The sequence below is a fragment of the Alligator mississippiensis genome, chromosome 1 (assembly GCF_030867095.1).
Source record: "Alligator mississippiensis isolate rAllMis1 chromosome 1, rAllMis1, whole genome shotgun sequence".
Taxonomy (NCBI): domain Eukaryota; kingdom Metazoa; phylum Chordata; order Crocodylia; family Alligatoridae; genus Alligator; species Alligator mississippiensis.
Window position 1 is genome coordinate 230342814 of NC_081824.1, and position 25124 is coordinate 230367937.

Consider the following 25124-nt stretch of genomic DNA (forward strand, 5'->3'; position numbering starts at 1 on the left):
ATAGTGTTTAAAAGGTTCAGGCCTAACTTTTCTGACTTTTCTTGTGCAAAGATATAAAGTCCCACTTTTACATTCACATTCTGTATCTAGTTCCATTCACTTCATTGGAATGCCTGAGAGGACAGAAACATAAGTAGGAAACTTCTTATATTAAATCTACATACGATGGTGACACTAATTTTATAATTACCATAAAACAACTTATTCCATAGTAAATTCATGACAACTCATAGTCACAGTTCTCCTTAACTGTGCCATTTTGAGGCACAAAAGTCAGGTAATTATTGTTCTCTCCTGTCCTTCCCTCCTCCCCTCCCCTCAAAACCACCAGACACAGTGCCTTTCTAACAGACAATTTTATTTTATGAAGGTAGAGGAAGTAGTTTATGATGACAAGAAAACAAATGTCAACACTCAGAAAGAATGGAAATAAGAGATTATGTGAGCAGTGGTAGAGTTTGTAAGGAAAGTACTGCTTTGTATGGGAGGATAATTATAGAAAGAATAGAATAAGAACTTTTGTAGTAATTTTGCTCTTGAAAATAAATTATTATTATCTAACTGTTGTGAAAACATTATTCAGGTACCAAGGGAACACACACACACACACACACACACGCAAAGCTACAAAATGAACTGTATTTAATAGAACTTTTCCTTAACCGGGTAACTAATATAGCCCTATGATGCATATAAAATGGCTTAGCTCTTTCATAACTTTGAGGGGACAACATCAATTTTTTTAATGGAAAAAGATTTGAGCATCTTATGCCTTCCCACCATTACTGATTTATTACCATGGTTTCCATCTCCATGCAGAAAACATCAAACATGTTCAAGTGAACACAAATGACAGAGAGTCCCTACTTTGACTTTTTTCTAGACTCGAAAATTTTGTGAAGAGCTGCGAGTAATTTTTTTCAAGAAAAGTAAAAGGAAATAACCTTATATATACACAGATAGAGGTTTTTAGAATAAGCAAACAAACAATATGATAAAAGGCACCTTCAAAGAGTGGAACTTCATCTTAGTCAAATCCTTCCCTGAAAATCAATTTTAGATATTTTTTTAAGCATAAGACTACATACCAGGTTTCAAGCCAGTAATCCTGCTGATAATCATCATGGTTACCTGACCTTTTTACCAAGGATTGAGCTACACATTTATGAAACAAACATGCAAAACATCCTGTTTACAATCTCAGTACTCAGCTCTTTGCACCGATCCTTAAGATTCAGCTACTAGCATTCCTCAAACAACTGGCTTGTTCTGTAGCTGAGTATCCTTCCCTTTGAAAGGATGCACCATTAATCTTTCACGTACTGGCGATGTGATAAAAACATTTTATGCATCTAAACAAATGGGTGTATTTTGCAACCAAAGTCTTTTGGCAGCAGTAGTACAGAGCATATATAGCTAGACCATTATTTATGTAGGAGTGACCTCAAGAGGAGGGGAAACAGTTCATTCCTACCTGGCTCAGTGCAGTTCTTGATGTACTGATGCTCATCATCCTCTGGAATTTCAGTGGCATTCTCCTCAACTTCTTGAAGTAGTTTTCTCCCGTGCCACTTGTCATTAGTTTCCATGGTATAACTCAGGACATCAGAACCTAGAGGATAACGGAACAAGATAAATGGTCTTGCTCTGGGAAAAGCAAAGGACAAAACCATGACTCAACCTCTTAGAAAGTGACTTCTGACTTTGGGACCAGCAGGACTCTGTTTCTGCATTTTCAACGTGGGACACTTCAAAGAGCCTTGACTACTAAAGTAGGAGTTCTCCTAAACTTCTGGAAAACCAGGTGTCTTCAAGGTTTGCCCAAGATGAAATTCAAAATTGTAGCACCCAGAATCACTTGACAGTTTAGACCCCTACATCTAAATTCATCCACTACCTGGAACTATAATTAATCTCCCACATGGATCCATTAACAAGAACCAGATTCATCCCTAGTGCAACTCCATGATATGTTGCAGGGATGAGCATAGCTCAAAGTTAACAACAAAAAATGGATTAGTTTCACACTGTGGAAGCCGCAGCCAGGGACTTTTTTCAAATCTACAAATCAGGTAAGAATCTCCTGTCCCCACCTGCCCCTAGCACCCACTCTGTTCCCTTCCACACTCAATGGCACTGCCCCTCCCTTCCCATTCCCCCTGTACCTATGCCTCGGGGCACAGGAAGGAGAGACCTCCCTACTGCTGCCACTATCCCACCCACAACCCCTCTGCTTTAGTCAGGGCTGCAGGGAGTGGTTGCACAGGGAGACAGACTAAACCTGGGACAGCGACAATGGCTAGATTTTCCAACTGTGCCCTTATTCCTGGGCTGGCCGGAAACACCCAAGGAGGACCAGACAGGGAGGGGGAACCCGCCTGCATGCTGCTGCTGCCACTGTCCCCAACTGAGTCCAGCTCCCACAGCTCCAGCTGGATCTGGCAGAGCAGGAGCAGCTCAGGGACAGTGGCAGTGAGCAGGTCTACCCATCCTGTGTGCAGAGATATAGGTGGTGAGGGGAAGGAAATGGGAGGGGAGGGGAGGGAAAGTACCACTGAGCCCACAGCAGAAGGGACAGGGTGCCAAAAGCAGATAGGTGGGGAAGGGACTTTTACCTGCTTGGGAACTTAAAAAATGTTACTGGTTGCCACTTCCGCAGCATGGTGCAGACTCCACAGTGCACCCAGGTGTCTGGAACCATCAAACTACATTCTGGAAAGCGGATGGGGGTGCAGGCAGAACACTGTGCCATTTCTAGATCTACTCTTGATTGGCTTAAAATTTAAACAGTTTTCTGGCAAAAATCTTTGCATTCCATGGATATTTAATAATTGTTGGGAGAACAAATTTAAAATGTAGCTATTTCTCTTCTTCATTCCAAACAAAGAAGAATAGTGGACTCTTGGCACTTATTGTTTACCAAGGCCCCAATCCACAAAGCACATACATACATGCACAACATTAGGAATGTGAGCCACTTGACTGAGGTGACATAGTTAAAACTGTGGTGAAAGGTGCTCCCAGTTGCAGTGCTATGCAACACAAAGTTGGCTAGCCTGATGGAAGGTTTGTGAGCAAATAGAATGCTTCATAACAGTTTGAAGAGCTCTCCCTTTCTAGGAAATTAATTGTCCCCAAGACTGCAACAGGCAAATGTAATGGCTGCCATTATTTCAGTAGGCATGAGTAAATGGAAGTCTCTCAGGTGGTATCTATATGTAAACAACAATGGCCATTTTTGAAAAACTTCCACGAGAATTTACCCATGCTTATTTTATGAGTATTTTATGAGTGGAATATTAGCTCAAGTATTCAACCCAGACCATTTCAACACTATGGGCCCAGTTCAATGCCCAATAAAACCATTAGAATGGCTCCAAATGGCATTGATGGGCCAGCCACTAAGTTTAAGTGCATTCTAAAATTGTTCTAACAAAAAATACACATATGCCTTAAATCACCAGGCTAGGTTTAAAGAGAGGGTTGCACAATCGTTGCTCTACTCCCTGAAGGCTTTGTTATGAAAGAATAGCTTCTCATATGGCTTAGGCCATATTCTACCATAATTCATACCTAATACAAGTCTAGTGAAGTTTATGGAATTCAGGGGGTGTGAATCATGGAAATGCTCAATTCAAAAGAATATTTGAACCAGCTTCACCTTTAAAATGTTACCACAGTAATGAGGAATATCTACAAATATCAGGGTCTCTTCCACCAACTTCATGTGACACCAAGAAGATGGGATAAATACTGGACTAGAGCTTCATCTAGCAAAAGGTGTTCTAGTGGAGAACTTCTCAAGTTGTTCATGACTTGACTGGAATTGATGTATCCCTTCAAACATCATGTGGACCAAACCTTTCACTACCGATCTCCACAGCAAATAGGTCCATCTTTACTTTCCATTTTTCTGCTAAAAAGTAGTGCATGTTATATAATTACTCCTGAAACTATTGTCTGACTACACAGAATCATAGAAAAATAGGGTTGTAAGGGACCTCAGGAGGTCATCTAGTCCAACCCCCTGCTCAAAGCAGGATCATCCCCAACTAGGTCATCCCAGCCAAAGCTTTTTCTAGTCGGGTCTTAAAAACCTCCAAGGATGGTGCTTCCACCACCTCTCAAGGTAACTTTTCCAATGTTTTACTATCCTCCTAGTGAGAAAATTCTTCCTAATATCTAACTTAAACTTCCCTTGCTGCAGCTTGAGACCATTGCTCCTTCTTCTGTCATCTGGCACCACTGAGGACAGTCTGGCTCCATCCTCTTTGGAACCACCCTTCAGGTAGTTAAAGGCTGCTATTAAATCCTTCCTCAATCTTCTCTTCAGACTAAATAAGCACAGTTCCCTCAGCCTCTCCTCAGAAGTCATATACTTCAACCCCGGAACCATTTTTGTTGCCCTCTGCTGGTCTGTCTCCAATTTGTCCACATCCTTTCTGTAGTGGGGAGCCCAAAACTGAACACAGTACTCCAGATGTGGCTTCACCAGTACTGAATAGAGGGGAATAATCCCTTCCTTTGACCTACTGGCAACACACCTACCAGTGCAGCCCAGTATGCCATTAGCCTTCTTGGCAACAATGCCACACTGCTGGCTCATATTCAGCTTATTGTCAGCTTACATCAAATAGGGACAGCAAATACCATTAAAATAGCAGAGGGTTTTTTATGTGGTTCATTTCACCATACAGGTAATGGTCCCAGGGGCCACATGTATTGACTACAAGGCCCATTTGAGGCCTGAGGACCATGGAGTAAGACTGCTTTGTGAGTCACTAAAGTTAGTGGAACACATTATTACCATGTGAGTGAGAACCTATTTTATTTATACTTTTCAGCAAGGAAGTGGAGGAGTGGTGGAGGGTCAAGAAAGAAAGTGTTCTAGAAAATCTAATCTGTGGAGCAGCATTGCTTCAAAATTACTAAAGAATGAGAGCAGATAATGCAGGATTAAGACACTTTCTGTCTATACATCATTCACACTTGCAGATTACAAGATGTTCTCAACTGCACAAATATTGTGACTGACCTGGTAAAAGGCAACATTTTGTTATTAGCTTTTGTTGCTATTCCTTCCTTCTCCCCACCCCATCCCCTTTTGTTCCCCGCTTCTCACTCCCCTTTGGCTTAGAGGAGGAACTGCTAAATGAAGTTCTATTTCAGCAATGTCAACAAAAACACTTGGCTGTTTTCCATAACATTCTTGGCACCTCACTGCTCAGCCCTGCACATTTCATGTTGGTCTAATTAGCTTAGAGTGCCTGCTCACATGTCAAGTGCATGAATCCTATGGAGTTTAAAACTTTGAGGGGCAAATATACTTTTCGTAGGCAGAAACAAAGAGATGCTACTTGCAAGACAAAACAGACGTGTAATAAAGAAAACAAATGGAAGTTTCTATCATATGTCTCTCTGCCCATACATCCATCTTTCCTTCTGCTGTAAAACAAAATACAACTTCTCTCTCTCTCTGATTTTGCATGGAACATGCAAGCCATTGCAACTCTACTCTCCTGCTTATGCTGAGTGGTGTTCCAACTGATGCAATGAGAGGTCATTCAGCCCACTTGGAGAAGTCACATAATTGTATATCAGCCAACCAACATGCTTCTAAGCAACTAAGGGTAGAAACAGATGTCGCTTAACATCCTATTTGTGCTGCCATAAAAAAATTATGGCAGCACAAATGGTGAGCAAATAGTCATCCCTAAATTTTGTTGTGCCATATGAGAGGGAGAAAAAAAAAATAAAAATCAGTGGGCTGACAAAAGGAAGTCATAAATTCTTCTGCTTCATTGCAGAATGATATATCTATTAGGTCTGGGGTACGAGAGTGCAGACAGCCTGAGCTGCCCACACTCTCCACCTACTCTGGCAGGTGCTCTAGGGGCTTAAGGGCCCCTCAAACCCTAAGAACACCTGCCTGGCTTTCCCCATTTACAGCGAGGCAGCCCAGGGAATCCTAGGATACCTCTCCATAGATGGGGAAAGTCAGGGTGCCCCACTTAACAGAGGCATGCCCTGGGATTTCCAGGGGCATGTCTCCAGAACTGGGCAGAGCCCATATGGGTCCTGGAATGGAACCTGAGGAATTTACAACACCCTATGCCTCCACACCAGGACCTGCTTCCCCAGAATCTCTAAAGTGGATGTAAGTGGAGAAAGAGGGTTTTCCCTGCTTACCCAGACCTGCCTCAGAGAATCCAGTGGCAGGTCTGGGTAGGTGGGAAAAGCCCCAGTTCCATGCTAACCCAAACAAGTTTCCAGAGACACTAAGAGCATGGAGGCACAAGTCGCCAGTGATTCCACCCCTCCACACCAGTGCCCATATGGGCTTTCCTTGATAATAAAGATATGCCTCTGGAAATCCCAGAGTATGTCTCCATAAGCAGAGAACTCCAACTTTCCCTATTTACTGAGAAGAGCCCCAGGATTCCCTGGGGTGCTTCTCTGTAAGTGGGTCTTTGAAAGACTTTCCTCACCCAGACCCACCCTTGGGATCTCCAAGGCAGGTCTGGGTACGTGGGAAAAACTGGGCAGGTGCTCTCAGGACTTGAGGGGCCTGATCCTGCACAGGAATTCCTGGGGTTCACAGGACCAGGCCCCTCTAGGAGAACATATCGTGCCTTGTCCCACACTATCAATGGGTGGGGCAAGGGGAGATGTATTTTGCACAATGAAGTAGATCAGCTGTGCCACAACACACTGCAGTGGAGCTGATATACTTTATTCCATGACATCTATTTCTACCCTAAGAGTCTTTTGCTTTGAGTCTCCAAGGGGGATTCACTGCATGGGAGAGTCAGAATAGAGGTCAGTTTCCTGTTCAGCATCAGAGGCTACAGTATGATCACCAGCTTCCAGAAGAAGTCATGCCCGGACCTCTTCAGAGAGAACAATGTGGGCGCAACAAAAGTGAGAGGAGGAGGATGAAGAGTGATAAAATGAGCTATCAAGTCTTTGACAGGGAATGGAAGATATTGAAGCTAAAGAAAACAGTCTATTATAGGGAGCCAGTTACCACTCCTATATTTCAGTTGCCTAGTGTCTTCCACAAAATATTAGGACCTTTTTGGAAGTCCCTCCTGCATTGTATGCTACAGGTCTTTGAAATTCAAGAGGAAGAAATCACCAGGATGAGAGTGCCATTTCTTTGTTTGAAGAAACGCCACTCGTGTTGCCAGGGTGATGACTCAACCTTTAAGTTCATCACAAGATGATTTCTTCCAAAGGACCCCTGCCTGCCTCAGATAGCATATAAGATAAAGGGAATCTCAAGATCTGGCATTTCTATCTACTGAATACTTTCTTTGGTAAAGTAAATATCACCCTGAAGTGTGCACATGTGTAATAACTAGTCATCATTCCATACCCTTCATACCCCTTAAAACATGCTGTTTGCTATTTTACTTTGCCTTTGAGTGAATTCAAATGCTCACTCTGTGAACAAAATGTATAAGAACAGATGGATTGCATTTCTAAAACATTAGTTCATGTGAATTTTAAGGGCAGTTATAATAGCCCAGCACTGGGCTTCTTCCTTAATGATAAACATTCTCTTGTAATCTGAGCTAAGTAGTCTCAATTCCACATACAAGTTGCTTTCACAGTGAAGTGGGGGGGGGGGGTTCTGAACAGTTGGCACTTGACTTTGGGGCAGGGGGGAAAGGAAAGGAAAGGAACACACACACACCCACCCCAGTCTCTTTCTAAAATTGTTATTCCCCTAAATTCTTGTCACAAATCTCTTCTGTCTCCTCACAGTACAGAACAGCTTTCTTGTTTCAGAACTTGGACCTTCCCAAATGGAAAACTGAAGGTAAGTCATTCAGAATAAGCTTGGGAAACTTGCCATTTGGCAAGGGAGCTGTAAGAGAATCACATTTGGTGCTGAATTAAAAGAGAGAAGACAAGAGCAGAATTTGGCCCTTTTAAAAATAATTCTAATAAATCAACGGAGCTATTTTGGTTTACACCAGTTGAAACTCTGGCCCAGATTCCCCAACTTTAAGCAGGTTAAACAATTTCAGAGTTGAATGTAGAATTCACAAGCCAAATTCTACTCTTGGTAACTCTGGTATAGAAAGGGTTTTGGCTCTATAAAGCAAAGAGAAATAAAAATATAACAGTGAAATGAAACCCTCTCTTTAAAAGTTCTGGTCCTTCAAAAGCCAATCTCCTGAATAGAGAGCACGTCAGGCTTTTAAAATGTATTAATTTTGAATTTTATGATGAACTATAAAAAAAAAGTCCATCACTAGCAAGACCTAAGCACTGGATTCTGCATTTTCCCAGTTGCTGACATAGCTTTATCCTACAGCAAGCAGGAAGCTGCTTGAAGTCTATCTGGTCTGCTGTGGTTGCACTGTTATCAGCTGTTGTGAAGCTAACACAGAAACTTGGGCTCCAGAATTGGCAGATCTCTGAAAGAGGAACTGGATTGTCAATGTGGTTTAAACCTTAGCAGCCTGAAGGCCATCAGAACTGGGCATCTCTGAGGGCTCAGGAGATGGGACAGGGGAGCAAGGTTCTCTGGAAATCAGAAAGATCTGTATAAGGAATAAAGGGGCTCTTGAGGAAACCTAATCACTTCTCTAGCTTCTCTTTAGTTTCATCAGGGACTTGTTGGGCCCCTACAGCTGCCAGGCCTTGCTCACAGCTGTCAGCTAGACATCAGGGCTAGGGACAGACATTACATATAAACCGGTTTAAGTGATCAGAAACTGGTTTAAGCCTGTAACAGAACAGCTGTTCAGTGCACATAAACCAGTTTGAAAATGACTGAAACCAGTTTGAGATAAACCTGATTGAATATAATATCAGACTTCACTGATTTGGGTCAAACCGGTTTATGCAATGTCTGTCCCAGACCCCTTGCTGGTTTAAGTTAAACCAGACTCCCCCAGCATCCCATCATGCTCTCTAGGTTGGACAGTGCTCTGCTCCACAGCAGAGATGGCCCCTCCCCTCTACTCCCTGGCTGCAGCTCCAGCAGAGACATGCAGGCACAGCATCTCTGTCTGGCTTCCTCCTGTTCTCCCATCCCCCTCACCACTCCCTGCTAAGCAGGGATCCCCTGTCCCCTCAGCTAATGCTGAGGTATCTGTGTAAGGCAATCAGACCACATGCTGGCTATGGCCCATGCTGTGGCAGACAGCAGTGTCAGCTTAAGGCTTTTTGGAGCTAATCAACAGCTCAGCTGGTAATGTCCCTCTGTTCCTTCTTTGTTTAAGAGCTTGAACTAATGAGAGAGGCTGTTTGTTTTCTCATAGCGTGATAAAAGCTGATAACGGAGCTGATAAATGCTCTGTTATCAAGGAAGCAGAGGGAATCCTTCCCTAATCCTGCCCAGGTCTGGCCACACCCCATTCAGCTCAGCTCTGTGGAAAGGAAGAAAGGGCTGCTCTAGCACCCCTAGCTTCTAGCCTGAGCTACTGCAGGCATGTGTCTGCATGTCTCAGATGTCTGTGCAGTTACAAACTGATTTAGCCTAGCCAGGTTAGACTAACTGGCAAAAACGGAATCAATTTAGGCTCTGGCTTTTTGAATGTCTGTCTGTAGCCCAGCAGGCCAATGTGACATGTTGGACAAGACAAGTGGGAGGAAAGAAGTGTAGAGTGCTGAGAGGTGGGGTCAGGAGAGATAAGGCCCCCTTCTGCCTTGCACTACCATTTGCAACAACCGCTCAAAGCTGGTTTCAGTTTGGCAACATTTTACCTTCCCTTTGCACTGTTCTCAATACTGAGCATGAGGGACTGCTTAGCATCTGAGAGAGTTTTGTTGTTGCTCTCCTATCATTTAGGAGGGAAAGCAAAGCCAAAGCCTATGGGAAGATCGCCACACAAATGCATACATACAGCTCTACCAAATTCATGGTGGAAGTGGGCTGTGTAGCGGCTCCTTTGATCTTGTAGGTTTTCCTGCACACATCCCTCCCCCCACAAATACTGATTGGCTGAGGGGCCCTGGTGGCCCTGCTTCTTGGTGCAGACTGGCTAGGAGGCAAAAACAGTGCCATTTTTTTAAATCATGGTTTTGGCCTCCCTGCCAATCAGGAGCAAGTGGTAGGGCTGGCACACACAGGAACACAAGATTAAAGAAGCCACTGCGCAGCCCACTTCCACCATGAATTCAGTAGGGCTCTATGCATACATATACGTATAAACATACACACATCCCTATATGCATGGGAGTAAGCATGCATCCCCCCTTCAGTTGAATGACTGTTAAGGTAGTTTTCTGATATTGTTTTATATGACAAATGAGGAGGAGTGGGTGGCAGGGGGAGGGAAAGCAGAGGAAACAAGGTTTCACAAGACATGCTTTCAGCCTCTCATTTCTGAAAAACAAACAAACAAACAAACAAACAAACAAACAAACAAACAAACAAACAAACAAACAGTCCTTTCTCGGTTTTTCCTGAGGCAAAACTTCTGCTGAGCGAAGGACTTCACCCTTATTTCTTTAAATTAAGACCTGATTCATCACTTTCAATGCACGCTGGATCCAAGCCATAGCTTACAAGAATAATCTCAACCAACAGCAGTGATGGCAGGGAACAAGCCAGATTCTTTATAAAGATCATGACTAGAACAGGTCAAAGAATTTTCAAATGAACATTTTGCTGCTGGAGAATACGTTTATCAAAATTTGAAATGTTTTGCAAGTATTTGTCAATTCCAATGAAATTTAATGGCAAAATTTCAGAACTATTTCTACTTTTTCCATTTCAATTAGGAAATATCAGAACATTTTATATTTAAACAAAGCAGCATAAAAGATATTAATTATTTATTTCATAATGTATATATAGAAATGAATTTTATATATATATATATATATATATATATATATATATATATATCTACACACACATACATACACACACTTTATATAAAATATGGTTATTTTTATCTGATGCACAGCCATCTTGTACTTACATTTTCACTGAATATGTATGTGTACGTATACTCACATATGGAATTTATACATATATATCATGATGTTGCAACATCAAAACACAAAAATGTTCCAATGTTTCCAAATACAGATTTTTTTTTAATTTCTGAGCCACAGTATTTCTCCTTCCCTTTCAAAGAGGAATGAAATTGTTGGAGGTGGTGGGGCCCTGCAAAGCATTTCCATAGATTGTGAATTCAATTTTCTAAATCAACTCTAATTAGATAATGTGGTCTTGAAATCTGGGATGCAACGGGGGCTTTTTTGGCTTGCTCCTACTGATATTGGCCACGTTCACAAGTCATTTTTCTTGTTTTTATGTATGCATTCTGCTTCATAATATCAACAAGACAATGCAGACAGCACATTTCCAAGAGCCTTGACTCTCTAAACAACACAGATAGTGTATTAGTGTTTGTTTACTCAGTACTCTTGCTTCTGCCAAATTGGGGTGGCAGTCTTGTGAGAACAAGCTCTCTTCTGAAATTGCTGATCTGTTCTGTTTAGTCACAAAAATGAAATGCAGTGAAAGAAAGTGTCGATCAAATGCCTTCAGACAGCTGAGAAAAGTTCAGTTTGAATTCTAAGTAAAGAGCTGGGGCACAGTATCTTATGTTACCTAAACACGCTCCATGCTTACATACTTGAGGTAACCTGGAAACACATCAGACTGTCTTGCTAGCTTTACCTTATTTTCTTAAGGTAATATGCAGTGTACCAGTGTCCAAACTCATCTCGAGTCAGCCTAATTTCAAAAAACAAATATAAACAGCTGATAACATATTTGCAAGTCTCTAGAGGCTCTTGGAGATGACAGCTGTCTTTGTTCTAACTTGTGCCAATTGGTCATGGGTTCTTCTCTCACACACCTGCACAGCTAGTGCTTGGTGAGCATGGGTGTACTATGCACCTAGCCAGTATAATCACTAGACTGAAAACAGTTTCTTGAAAGGGAAGAAAAGCAAATGATACAATGATGGGGATAGGAGTGATTTTATATTTGGGGACAACATTTCAATTCTGCCTGGCACTTTATTGAGCAGAGGAAGTCCCACCAATGAGTATTACATTCTATAGGCCACGACGTCATAGGCTTCTGTACTTGCTCTGTGCAGAACAGGAAAAGCCCGAGCTCTTCATTTTATCTATGTTTCTGATGTCACCACTCCACTGTGGTTGTTACCTCTCACAGGGCAGGTCTTAAGGGTCACAGCTGGGGGACTGTGCTCAGGGCACTGTCCCAGACACACAATCCCAGTCCCAGAAAGAGATTACATGGTATAAATCTGGCAAGGAGATACAACAAAGAAATGAAGGGGAAGACAAGATAATAAATGAGGAGATAGGGAAGGACATTAAATTCCTCAGGTCCTTACTCTATAGGTCAACAATAATGCACAGCACTATGTAAAACATACAAAAAACTAGAATTCCTGGTTCCAAAATGCTACCTTTTATTAGACCATCTGGAAAATCACAAGAAAATTGTCCTTTTCTGCAAGCTTTTGGGATTAAAGTCCCTTCATCAGGCTCGGGAAAAGTATAGATGGTACAAGATGTTAAAAAGTCTCACTCTCATGGACCCAGAGATGGGACCCCTCTGTCTTCAGCTCCCTCTGTGCAAAAATGAAGTTTATTTTCTACCTATGGGGACTTTTTACTATCTTGTACCATCTATACTTTTCCCAGAGCCTGACGAAGGGACTTTGAACCTGAAAGTTCACAGAAAAGAACAATTTTCTTACAATTTTCCAGTTGGTCTAATAAAATGTATCATTTTGGAACCAAGAGTTCTAGTTTTTTGTATGTCTTTTTGTCTCAGACCAACATGGCTACCAAGTACAACCCAGCACTATGTAAAGAATTCCTCTCCCTTCTCTGGCAAACCAGTACCCTTCAGTTTTTTTCCCCAGCCCATTTCCATAGGCACAGGAGCTGCAGCTGGCCTACTGTAGAATAGATCTGGGCTCTGACAGACCATAGGAGGTATTCCTAGACTTAAACAGCCCTCAAAAGTATGTCTTGGCAGTACAATCTTTCATTTGCAATGAAGCATCCTCCACTGATGGAAACAGTAGCATCAGAGCAGAGGGAGAGTGGTCATCTCCAAAGTAACCAGGTCCCAAAGCAGCCACACTTTTTAATTTAACGCTAACACTTTACCCGCTGAAATCCCAAAGAGGTCTTACTGGTGTCATATGTTTGACATACGAACCTTTCACCCTTTCCAGTGACAGTGTACTTGTAGATCAAGGCCTAGACAATGGATAGAGTAGTCAAGAGACAGAAACATAATCTTGATTTTTGTGTTGCTGTAGTTAACTTAGTTTGGATTGTGGATACTAGGACTCTGTTCTGGAACAAAAGCAATAAGGAAAAAGAAGATCAAAAGACATGTGAAGTAAATAAGAATAGCATCTAAGCTTCAATATAGTTACCATGATTTACCCTAGCTGGGAAGCTGGCCCCTAGCTGGGAAGCCTTAGAGTGGAAAAAAGAAAAAAAGTGTGAAAAAGCAAGAAGCTCAGCCAGAGAAGAGCTGTCAGACCAGAGCCGGGCCCAATCAAACAAACAAAAAGGGACTGATTTGTCATTGTGGCATTTGAAAAACATAATGCATGACCACTAAGGACTTTCCAGTGTTGGCAGGTATCCTTGGCTCTCACTCACAATAAACTACTTTCTATGCAAACTGTAAGATAGTGCTGGCAGGAGCTGAAAACAGCGCAGCTTTTCTAAACATGGTTTGCTTCTCTCATTTGTAATTCTTTTTTCTTTTTATCTTCTTTTAAAGGGGAGGTGGGAGAAGGCCAGTAAACTGTCTCCATTTCTATAACAGCAAGCTAGTCCTGGGGAGGACTGAACAGAGACAACTAAACACAGGCACATATGCTGACAGCCAAAAAGCTGGGGGATGGAGTGGGGAAGGGGTACAGCAAAACAGCCAACAGTACTTTGCCGCAGCATAATGGGCTTCATTAAATTAATTGGAGCATCGTGCCATATACAGTTATTGTTTCTCTACTTAGTGTTAGCTTTGTTCCACTCTAGCACATTAACTGGCATTGGTCCATTTCTCCCAGCACTGATAGGTGAGCAGTAATTAATAAGGAACCCCTTGGCAGCTTACATATGTAGGTGTGTGGGTGTGCACAACACAGATGTGCGTGCGCATGTGTGCGCGCATGCGCGCACACACACACACACACACACACTGCTCTTCTACAGGGTAATCTGAGACCTGCTCTAGATTTTCACAGGGTAATCTGAGATCAGGACTGCATAAGCATTTCATAAATGGATTATCTTTCACTGTAGCCTGATTTGAGGGATGTTTTCTTTCAAAATCATCAGCCATCAGAACCATGAATGCATACACACAGCAGTCCCCCACAGGAAACACGTAACAGAGTATCTGACTTGGAAGAATAACCAGTCTCATCTCTCTAGTTTCAGAGATAATGAAGTCTAAGTGGAAAAGGAAAGAAGGGCCAGTGACAGGAGTCTGCGAGGTTACCATCACCATCATTATGCGAGTTGTATTCAGACAGGAAGGCCCCAAATGAAATTAAGGCCCCCATTTTGCCATAGGCTATATGGGCGCACACATAGTAAGTGACAGTCCCTGCCCTGAAGACCTTAGAATTTAATTATTAGTAACAGAGAGTGGGAGGAAAACCAAAGCATAGTGCTGAAGTGACCTGTCCAAGGTCACAGTGCAGGTCAGTAGAAGAGTCAAGAATCAAGCTCAGATCTCTTCACTCTGTGCACTGCACAATACTGTCTCCAAGCTCCAAGGGCCTTCTGAATGTCCGCAGTTTTTCCAGAGATCCTACAGAAAATGACTGCATGGCTGTGAAGTCAGTCCTATTCAAATACTGTCCCCATTAGCACAAAGCAAGAAGCTAGAGAAAAAGAGAGGACCTTTACAAACAGTGATAGTACCAGAACTGATTAAGAGGCTCAGGGTTCTGAGAACAATCAGCCAATTTCCTGAACAGACATGAAGAATTGGTTAACACTGAAATATTTAAGCCATCAAAATTATTTTAGTTCTGAAAGTCAATGGTTGGGTTGCATTTTTTTATTTGCTTGTTTGTTTACTTTTTTGAAGGGGTGTCTTTGTTTTTAAAACAACCCGAGTAGGATTTTTAAGGAAAACACCTGATGTCATATTAATCTCAGAAGCATTTGTTACTTGCAACCAGATTCTACTCCACCTACTGAGCATCTAAGCCAGTGACCCTCGACCAGGGTGTCGCAGGGCCTTTGGCTTTGAGAAGCTTTCAAAGGTGTCGCAGGTTACCATGCAATGTTTATACTGTTAGGTGTGCAAGCATGATTCACAAAATAAACCTTGAGATTTCAAATAGGAATCCATAAGGTTAAAAACATTCTGTCCTGTCTATGGTCTTTCTGAATTCTTTGCAACAGAAGAATTGTTCTAATATTAGTTTTGCGTAGATAAAAAAAATTGCAAACTACAAACTGAGATTATCTTTGGGGTGCCTCGAGTCTGACAAGGAGTGCATTGAGACTAAACAGGCTGAGAACCACAGATCTAAGCAGACACAGTCACAGAAGAGCAATTCTATTCCACTTAATTCAAGTCTTGAAAATCCACCAACATGTCTGTTTTTTTTAACATCCTGTCCAGTGATCCTTAAGACAGTCTCAAGAAAGTGAGGAGGAGGGGAATGTACCCACCTTTTGCACTGATTGTTTTTCAGGGACTCTGAATGCAAAAGAATCACACTTAGCCACCTCAGTGAACTGAGGTACCCAACAGACAGACTACAATCAGGGCCCCAGTGCTCTCACATGACAAATGCAGGCAGCATAAATCCACCAAGTTCCTGCTGTGCTGCACACCGGGACACCCCACAAGAAGCAGTGGTCTTAAAAACAGAAGTAACCAAAAGAATCAGCAGCTCCCTGATAGCTCAGAGACAACTGGGGAACACATACTGCCACTTTGAGAAGATGGATCATGAAGCTGTTGGGAAAATCCTGCAAACTTGGTGTTAATATCAAGTGGTCTTATTGCAGGTGAGTAAAACCAAGTCCATTTTCACTGGGTGATGGAGGACAGTGGGATGCAGGAGACTCCCTATTAGCCAACCATGCCAGGAAGCCACTTGGCGTAGGTTACCTTTAAGAAGTGGAAAACATGAAGGGAGATGCAGCTGGATAACAGGGTATTCAATCTGATTCTAGGAACTGATGAATAGCACATGGCTCAGTGCCAGGGGACCTCCACTCTGCTCATCCTGGCTCTCATTAATCCTTACAGAAAAGCCAATGACCTTGGCAGAGGAAGAAATGCAGGATATCTTTTGCTCCAGGATTTGTAATTCATGTCTAGAGACTCACTATTCTGGCCTGTACACATTAAATATATTGAGAGCCCCTTAATTAGGTTTGTCCTAGATGTCTCTCATACCTTTCAGGCAATTTATTCTTACAGTCTATTATAAATTGTCACCCTGAAACATTATCTTTTTGGGACAAGACCTGCCAGACTGGATATTTATTTACAAAAACTTTGCCTGTATAGTTGTCCTGTAGATCTTGTCTCTGGCATTTCTGCATTTCCTTATAATGGGCAAACCTAATGCCCCAACATAGCAGCAATACATGTATGGTAGCCTATTACCACTGCAGCAAAAAGATATAGGCAATTTTTCTTTGGAAAATCACTTCTTCACCAAAAAATGCAGTTTCAGGGCAGCAGAACCTATTTTTTTTTAAATTAGCTTAAGTTCAGCAAAAATTTTTAAATGTTTTCCATTTTCTTCCAATCAAAAAAAAAAAAAAAAAGGTTCATGCCAGCACTTCAAAACAAAAATGCTTGTTTTTCAGGCTAGATTCACAAGATAATTTGGATACCATTCACAAACAGGAGTTGGTGATGGTTATTTACCTAGTCTATAATCCATTCATATATTCATGGTTTTAGACAGAGGCATACCAAACTCACTGAGCACCCAGGGCAGGGGTAGAAGGGGATTGAGGGTATGTTGACGATGGTAGATGGGGAAGGGGAGTCATACTTGCCCAGGCTGCTGCTCAGAGTGAATACGGCGCTGCAAGTAGGGGGCCTGGGGTTGCATAGTGCAGTGTGGGAGGGGTACCCACATGGATGCAGGATGCAATGGTTGGGGGGAGTACCCAATCCACCCTGTGTTCAACTGATGCAGCCTGGCTACATAGAGCCCCCAGAAGCTTAGAAGTTGGATAGCTCTGCTATGTCAGAAACAAATGTCAGAAACAAAATATTCAGGTGCTCACTCAGCTATCTGAAACAGTGAAACAGCTTAAAAGAAGCCATCTGTCAAGGAATGAACAGAGCAAAGATGAGCAAGTACTGGAGCCCATAAATAGTACACAAGGCTGTGGTTCAGGGAACCTGTGTTTAATTCCTAATTCTGCCACAAACTTGGTGCATGACCTTGAGGCTGTAACTTCATTGGTATCTGCCCCTGCTTCTCCTCCGGCCTTTCTGCCTGCCTCGTCTCTAAGGTTGTTTCCAATTAGGAGTTTGTGTGATACTTAGCACAATAGAGACCTATTCTCAATTGTGGCCTACAGCTCAAAGATCCTGCTGAGTCTGCCAGCTCATTAAGCTAGCATGATTTAGGCACACCAGTATCTGTACCCAATGGTACAAGACAGAGTAATGCGACAGCATCACATCCAGTCATCTTTGATTCCCCAGCCTGAATGACCAGGTACTCATTTACCACTGGGTTAACTGGGCACAGCCTTTGTCACAAATCCAAGGTAGGGCCTTTGGGAAGCTAGCAAGACACTTTAGCCACTCTACCACCACATACATGCTTGTGTGATGTTATTGCATTATATACTGGCAAGTCACCCCCATAACCTGAATGCAAATTCAATGCATACGTGCAACATTTTTTATCACTAGCAGCAAGATTCTTGCTCTCACAGAGTGTCTTTTGCTCATGCACACTAGTTCAAGGGAAAAGTGATTCTCTTTTCTTTCCTTATAAGTGCTAGCCCTCGCAGTCACTGATGTACCTATCACAAGGGCCTAAATGTATTGGGGGGGAATATAAAGGGAGTGGAAGAATGGGATCCTCTACAGTACCACCTCCCTGTCAGAAATGGAGTCACTACCCTCTCTCCCCACCCAAGCCTCAACTATGGTAATAATGCAGTCCAATTTCTATTGGGTACTGGAAAATTAGCAGCTCAGCAAAGGCAGATGTTTTAACGTTGGGTGTGCACTTCTCCTTTCTTTAAAAGTTGACAGACCTTTGTAAAATTCAATTAATTATTATTTGAGTTTTGCATTATTGATGCAAAACTCAAATAAAATATATACACAGACATGCACTACATAGGTGTGCCCAAGAAGATTATAGGTTTTGCAATTTCCAGAAAGTGTACTTATGAGGGTTACAGGTAAACCTGACAGACAGTTTAAAAAAAAAAAATGTTGTAAAAACAGTCTTTCAGTACTACTACCAATAATAATTCTGTAAAAAAGCTGGCTTTCTCTAAATTTTGCATTTCATGGCTTCTTACTATTGTTCTGCTTCCTGAAACATAGCTTTCTTGGAAAATCATCAAAACATTAGGTTTTTAGCCCTGTAAAACCCCAATTCAGAAGAACATCCCTCCTTAAGGACTGAGATTCAACCTGCATGCATCTTTCAGCACATGCATACATTTCATGAAGTCAATGGGGCAGGCATACAGGCTTAAGTTAAGCACGTGGTTATGGGCCAACTTAAATAGCCATGGACTTAAAGCAGGTTCTTAAAAGTAATTCACTGAATGGAAACAAACTTCACTGCCTAAGTATCTTATGATCACAAGTTTCAGAGGTGAAAGATGCACTGTGCCCAATACTCCATTCCCCTCCATTAGTTATAAATGCATTGTCTATCAGTAGCATTGTTCATACTTTCTCTTACATTATGAGAAGTGGAGAATAGAAGCAGCCAAATTACCCTCCTCTACACCAACTGCTTTTACATACCTTTGTCATGTCCCTTCTACTTCACCTCCTCTCCGAAATGAACAGTCTATACTTTTATTCTCTTCTCATATGCAAGTTTCCTCGTGGCTACAGTCACCTTTGTTGTGCTTCTACAGATCTTGCCCTACTGGCTCTACCCCTTTTTTAAAACAATGTGAGCAAACATCACTTGATAGTTAAGGTGATTTATACAGGCGCATTTTGGTATTTTTAAAGCATTATTCACTGTTGCTTTGTTACTCGGGAGAAGCTTCATTCTTCCACCCAGACCTTAATTTCATTACTGATTTGTTTTCAAAACAGGAGATCTCAATGCTATTAATAGGGTCTCAGAGAGCTGACAGCTGCTGAATGTCAGGCTTCACTTTTGCCTGTGTCCCTGGAAGAATACATCCCTTTTGTCAGAATTAGAGGCCATTTCTTACCTCGGTGCCATCCCCAGAAATAGTATACATGCAGCCTTAGCAAAACAGCAATCTCCCATCCCTGTCCAGGAGACATAAAACAATGCATATCAATGACCCTCCTTCCTCTTCATCTGCTGCAGATATTAATCTTGAGGACAGATGGACAGGTGCCCTCTGAGTGGTGGTGTATCACTTACTGGCAACTTCCTTTGTTAACTAGCAGTGAACAAAATTAAAAACAAAGGCTGTGTAGACGAAATGAGAGGCGTGCGTGCACGACACTTTCAAGTGGGCTAAATGCTTTTGCACTGCTTTAATGGTGTCAGTGTTTGCATGCCTCGGTGGCATATTGTGTATTAATTCCAGCTGCTGTAGGAAATTCGGCAGCGTAATACGCCTTAAATGACTTGGGGCGCAGCAAACTAAAACTCCTCTGAGGAGTTTTAGTTTGCTTCCCCTACAGCCGCAGACCAAAGCACCAGGCTCCGTGCAGCTCCACAGATCTATAGGAAGCCCTGCAGGCAGCCTGACAACAGTCCGGGAAAGCAGGTTCTGCCCAAGAAAAGCAGCGAGCCTGATCTCCCCCCACCTCCCCGATCCTGCCTGCCTACCTGAGCTGCGCGGGGGCCTGGTGCTTCCCTCCACGGCTGCGGTACCCCCTGTTTCTCCTGAAATGCTTATCAGTGCACTGGACCTCTCTTCTTATATCACTGGAGCCAATTTACCACTGCTCCATGTTCCAGCCTATTCAAAACACTACTGAAGTCATATTCCTCTGACACTGCTCATAAGCTCAGGCCTGATCCAAAACCCAACCATGCCAATGGAAAAGCTTCTGTTTACCTTAATAAGCATTGGATCAGATCTCAAGTCAACTCCCCTCTCTTCCTTCTTTGACCAGCTTTAAACCAAGGAAGGGGAAGAAGAGTGATTTATCATGCTATTATCCCATTTTTTATCTTCCCACGAGAGTTGAGTTTCACCTGTTAGATGACAATCCTACTCTCAATGGTTGAAAGCAAAGGAAAGAGAAGGAAGAGCAGGGAGCATGTTTCTAAGGAGTTTTCCTGTCCTAAATTTGAAGTGACTACATTAGAAATCATGCAGGTCATCCCAGATTACTATATCAATAAAAGTTCTATATTCCCCACACGTCATGGTTTGCTTTATTTATGAGGGAGAGGGGGAGACAAAAAAGAAAAAATTAGTGCTAATAAATTATTAAGGGTTCTAAAAATAATGCAAAATTGATTTTCTATCAGTAACCAGGTTTCATTTTTCAAGCTCCAAGATCTCCCATCTGCTTAGGCCTGGAAACAGCTGGAGAGAGAGAACTCTTCCCCTCTTCAACATTACAAAAAACAAGCAATTCTAACCCAAATGGTTGGAAGCATGCTTTAAAACCAGTAGTATTTATTGCTCAAAGAACTGCCTCAGTTAACATGCCCCCTTAGGCCACCATGGTTAAGCATACCCGTTTCTTGAGTCAAACAGCCCACAAAGGAGCCATGTGGCAGTATCGTGTCTGGCCATCTTTTACTCCCTAGGCCAAATGGTCAGGTGCCTATTTATACCTGGGTCAACAGGGGGACCTGCATCAAAAGTTCACAAGGACACTTAGGCCTGTATGCCTGGAGCTTTGTCAAAACACCTTATAATCCAAAGAAGTAGTCATCCAAGTACAGTCCAAACCCCCACCTTCAGTCTTACCTAACCAGCAGCAAGCACAGGTCTTGAAACATCCACAACGCGCTCTCTCTATGAAGCGTTACTCAGGAAACAGCCAGGCACAGCCTGCTATAGCCACATTTCGTACCAATCATCTGAACATGGTAGGCATACATAAATGGCCCCACAATAATACAGTCCTGAGGTGAGAAAGGCATGGGTGATGGTAGCAAAGTATGCAACTACAGGCACAGGGTGCTATAAATGCACACTATACTTCTGTGCAACATCTGAACCCTAAAATGTAGCCTTGGCAGTAGCTACTATGTGCACACATAGGAGTAAAGGAGGACGTGCATGGAACAGAGCACCACATGGCAGACATGATCCTTCAGACTGAGGACAAAGGTGCAATAAGGTCTGTCAGCAATTCCGGTTATTTCTCCCCAGATTAAGCCTTCCAGCTCACCTCCATCCAACCAGCCAAGGTGAGGATTAAACCTCTGAACTTCAGCAGCAAGGCCAAGTGAGTTGAAACAAAATGCTGAGGGCTGTCAGCATTTTCAAGCCACCATCGCTTGCACCTGCTTTGTCTAGATACTCCTAGTCATCTTGGACCAGGAGACAATGGAGTGGAATCTTGTATGAGAACACTGTAGTGGTAGAAAACCAACATGGCCCACTAAAACCTCTCTGTTCCTGACAGTGATCTGTGCAATGTGCCAGAGAATAACAACTTGTCCTCAGCAGCAACCCATGCATCCCATGTCACATGTACCATACATTCATTTCAGGAAAAAACTACAGCATGACCAGTGAGCTATAGCTGCTTACAAACCATGGTGCTCTGATAACAAAATACAAAACAAAATGCTGGTAGACACTCCGACATGCCCCCTTTGGAATTCTGCCACTTTTACAAACTGCTCAAGCTTTACTCCCATGGGTCTTGCCTGCCATGGCATTCCCATGAATACTGACCATGGTAGAACTTCCCAAAACCCCAGCCTAAAGAGCGGGAGATACCTAGAGAAACACAGGCATGGAAGAGACTATGGAAGGCATGCCAGTAAAGCCATTCATTGCATGTTTCAGGCTCGCCTTGCAGATTAGATGTATTAGTATCCTCTGCCTTTATATTATGACCTCCGTTCACTTAAAGTATGTGTTTCACTAAGCCACTGTCCCCTCCTAATCGATGCTGTACCTTCTCTCTCCTCTCCTGAAAGAAGGGAATTGACCAAATGCTTTTCCCAGATTCCGAGGTCTGCACCTGTAGTCACAATTGTTTGGTTGATTTTGATTACCCAATGGCTTTTTTCTGATTTGCTCTTTTCACACCTCTTCCCAAAGAAAAAGCTGGGGCCATATCTGCCCCTGGATGTTCTCATGAGAAAGTGGGCTGTGGCAACATGTCATAGAGAGCTAGCAGGAAGTCTTGCCCTTTGCAGGGTCTCTATGCGACAACAGACTCTCAAACCAAAAGAAGGCAGCTTTAAAGACCAGTAGATTATGGATGCCACCTCTGTCTCTTCTCCCAAAGACATCCTGATTTACACCCTCTTGAACAACTGGCTATTACTTTGTCTTCCTATTTATCACAAACTGGTTTTTAAGGGGTCTGTGTTGGGTAGAAGCTGTTGCTGTCCCTCAAGTTCCCATAGGGATCAGCAATGTTGCTGTGCTGATGAATTACCTGGGTAACTCCACATATGTTTTTCTTATGTCACCTGCTTTATTAAATATTGAAGGAACTATTACCGCTTAGCTATGTCAGTATGATTGTGTCTATTATTTATAACAGGGCATATTTATTATGCCTTTTGCCCACACTTATTATCTCCTGATCTCTCAACCTTCCTTTTAAATCACATCTCAGGCAGCTAATTCTGCCTTAATGTCACAGGAATGCACACAAAACCCCCAGGAAATCTCTGGCTTTGCTATCCCTGATATTTTTCTAAAAAAGAAGTGAATTTGATATTTGAGAAACAGAAGGGAATAGCAGCACTGGTACAAGTCAAGAGCGGCAGGAAATGCAGTGAGGCTTACCTTTTAAACAAGCATTTGCTCCTCTGCTAGCCTAACCTTGGCAGAACAACCACTCTAACACTTGCAGTTCAAAGGGACATGTGGGAATTCTAGACTTCTCTAAAGCATGTTGAGAAAGGGGACCTGCTACACAGGTCCTTCTGTTTGTTCTATCGGATTGAAAACCAGACATACATATGGAAGTTGATGGGTTCCAGTGTAGGCACTCAGGCAGATGGCCAAGTGTGAGAAGAAACCCCGGACAGTGGCGGGAGCAATTTTTATTTGAGGTCATTGCTCTCCTGAGATGAAAGCAGTGATGATGGGCATTGAAGCAATGCTTCCCAGCACTGCTTTTCCAGCCCAGGATTGGTACTTGTACCACATACTCATTGCTGCAGCAAGAAGGCAGTTTCATGTAATTTGGATGAGAGCAGGTAGCTGGGAGCACAGTAGAGTTCAGTCCTTTTTCTTTGCTGATTGGATCCTTGCCCATCAGTCAATGAGACATGGTAGGTCCTGAGGTAAGGGGGTGGAACCATTCTGTGTGGGAAACTTTGTCAAGAAATTGGCAACACACAGCCCATAAAACCACTGGTAGTAGCCCACAGACATCAGGTTTCAGCAGGGGGAAGAAAGGGACAACTTCAGCTGTGGCCATTCTCCCTGTGTCACTGCAGGGACAAGTATTGGCTGTGGGCAATCTCCCCATTCTGCAGCAGAGACAAGCATACCAGGTGGCAGCAGCCAGGTCCCAGGTCCTGCGTGCCTCTGGCTGGTGTGGGTCATTTAATCCTGTAGCTAGAAGAGGTTGCTTACCCTTGGCTTTGTCTGTTAACTAGGGGTCTGTCTGGCCAAAGTAGCAGAGCTCAGTTTGTCTGAAAGGCCAAGTCACCTTTACCTGTAAGGGAAACCAAAGCAGCAGCCAGCTCACCTCAACAGACAGAAAGACCTCTCAGGAGACAGTGCCCACTCTGTTCTGCCTGCAGCTCACCCTATTTTGCCCACTCTGAACTGCCACACCCTACTCCACCTTCCCTTGAACAAATAATGTCATTTGTGCTGACCCATTTAAGGGTTTCCAGCATTAACAAGTTCAGATGAGGCTGAGAATACCAAATGGTTTTCAACTGCAAGACAAGATTTGTCTTGATCACTGCTATTAATCGCTGTCAATGGGTACTGATCAATGGATATGTCTAGTTGGCAGCTGGTATCAAGTGGAGTGCCCCAGGGGCCAGTTTTTCAGTATCTTCATTAATGATCTGGAAGAGGAGATGAAGTGCACCCATAGCAAGTTCACAAATGACACCAATCTAGGGAAGAGTAGTAGATAAGCTGGATGATAGGGCTAGGATTCAGAAAGTCCTTAACAGATTGGAGGAGTGGACCAAAAGAAATCTCATGAGGTTCAGTAAGGAGAAGTGAAAAGTCCTGCACTTAGAATGAACAATCCCACGCACCAGCGCAGACTGGGGACTGACTGGCTAAACAGCAGCTCTGCCAAAAGGGGGTTACAGTGGACAAAAAGCTGAATATGAGCCAGCAGTGTGCCCTTGTTGCCAAGAAGGCTAACAACATACTAGACTGCATTAGTAGGAGCACTGCCGGTCAAGGGAAGTGATTATGCCCCTCTATTCTGCACTGGTGAGACCACCTCTGGAGTACTGTGTCTGGTTTTGGGGCCCCCACTGCAGAAAGGATGTGGGCAAATTGGAGAGAGTACTGCAGAGGGCAACGAAAATGGTTAGGGAACTGGGGAACATGAGGCTGAGGGAGCTGGGCTTATTTAGTCAGGAAAAGAGAAGACTGAAAGGAAATTTAATAGCAGCCTTCAACTACCTGAAGGTTGGATCCAAAGAGGATGGAGCTAGACTGTTCTCAGTGGTGGTAGATGACAGAACAAGGAGCAATGGTCACTTGCTGCGGCTTCTTTCTAAGCTCCCTTCTGGTGTCATGGAAGCTCTAAGTCAGACACGTATTAACAATGAGCTACAGCAAATTACCATTCCTCCTTCCATCCAAGATTTAAGTTGACTGCC

At 43.0% G+C, this 25124-nt stretch overlaps 1 protein-coding gene across 5 annotated transcripts in view; it reads right to left on the reverse strand.

Moving 5' to 3' along the window:
- Positions 1–25124, reverse strand: part of SLC24A3 (solute carrier family 24 member 3) — a 452298-nt gene that overhangs the window by 411797 nt on the left and 15377 nt on the right. For all 5 annotated transcript variants that reach the window (XR_002091321.2, XM_019491036.2, XM_019491034.2 and 2 more), the window contains exon 2: positions 1475–1612. Coding sequence is in view for 4 of the 5 variants with exons in the window: in XM_019491036.2 (XP_019346581.2) it covers positions 1475–1612 (138 nt within the window). In the remaining variant the exon portion in view is untranslated. The remainder of the gene's footprint in view (positions 1–1474; positions 1613–25124) is intronic.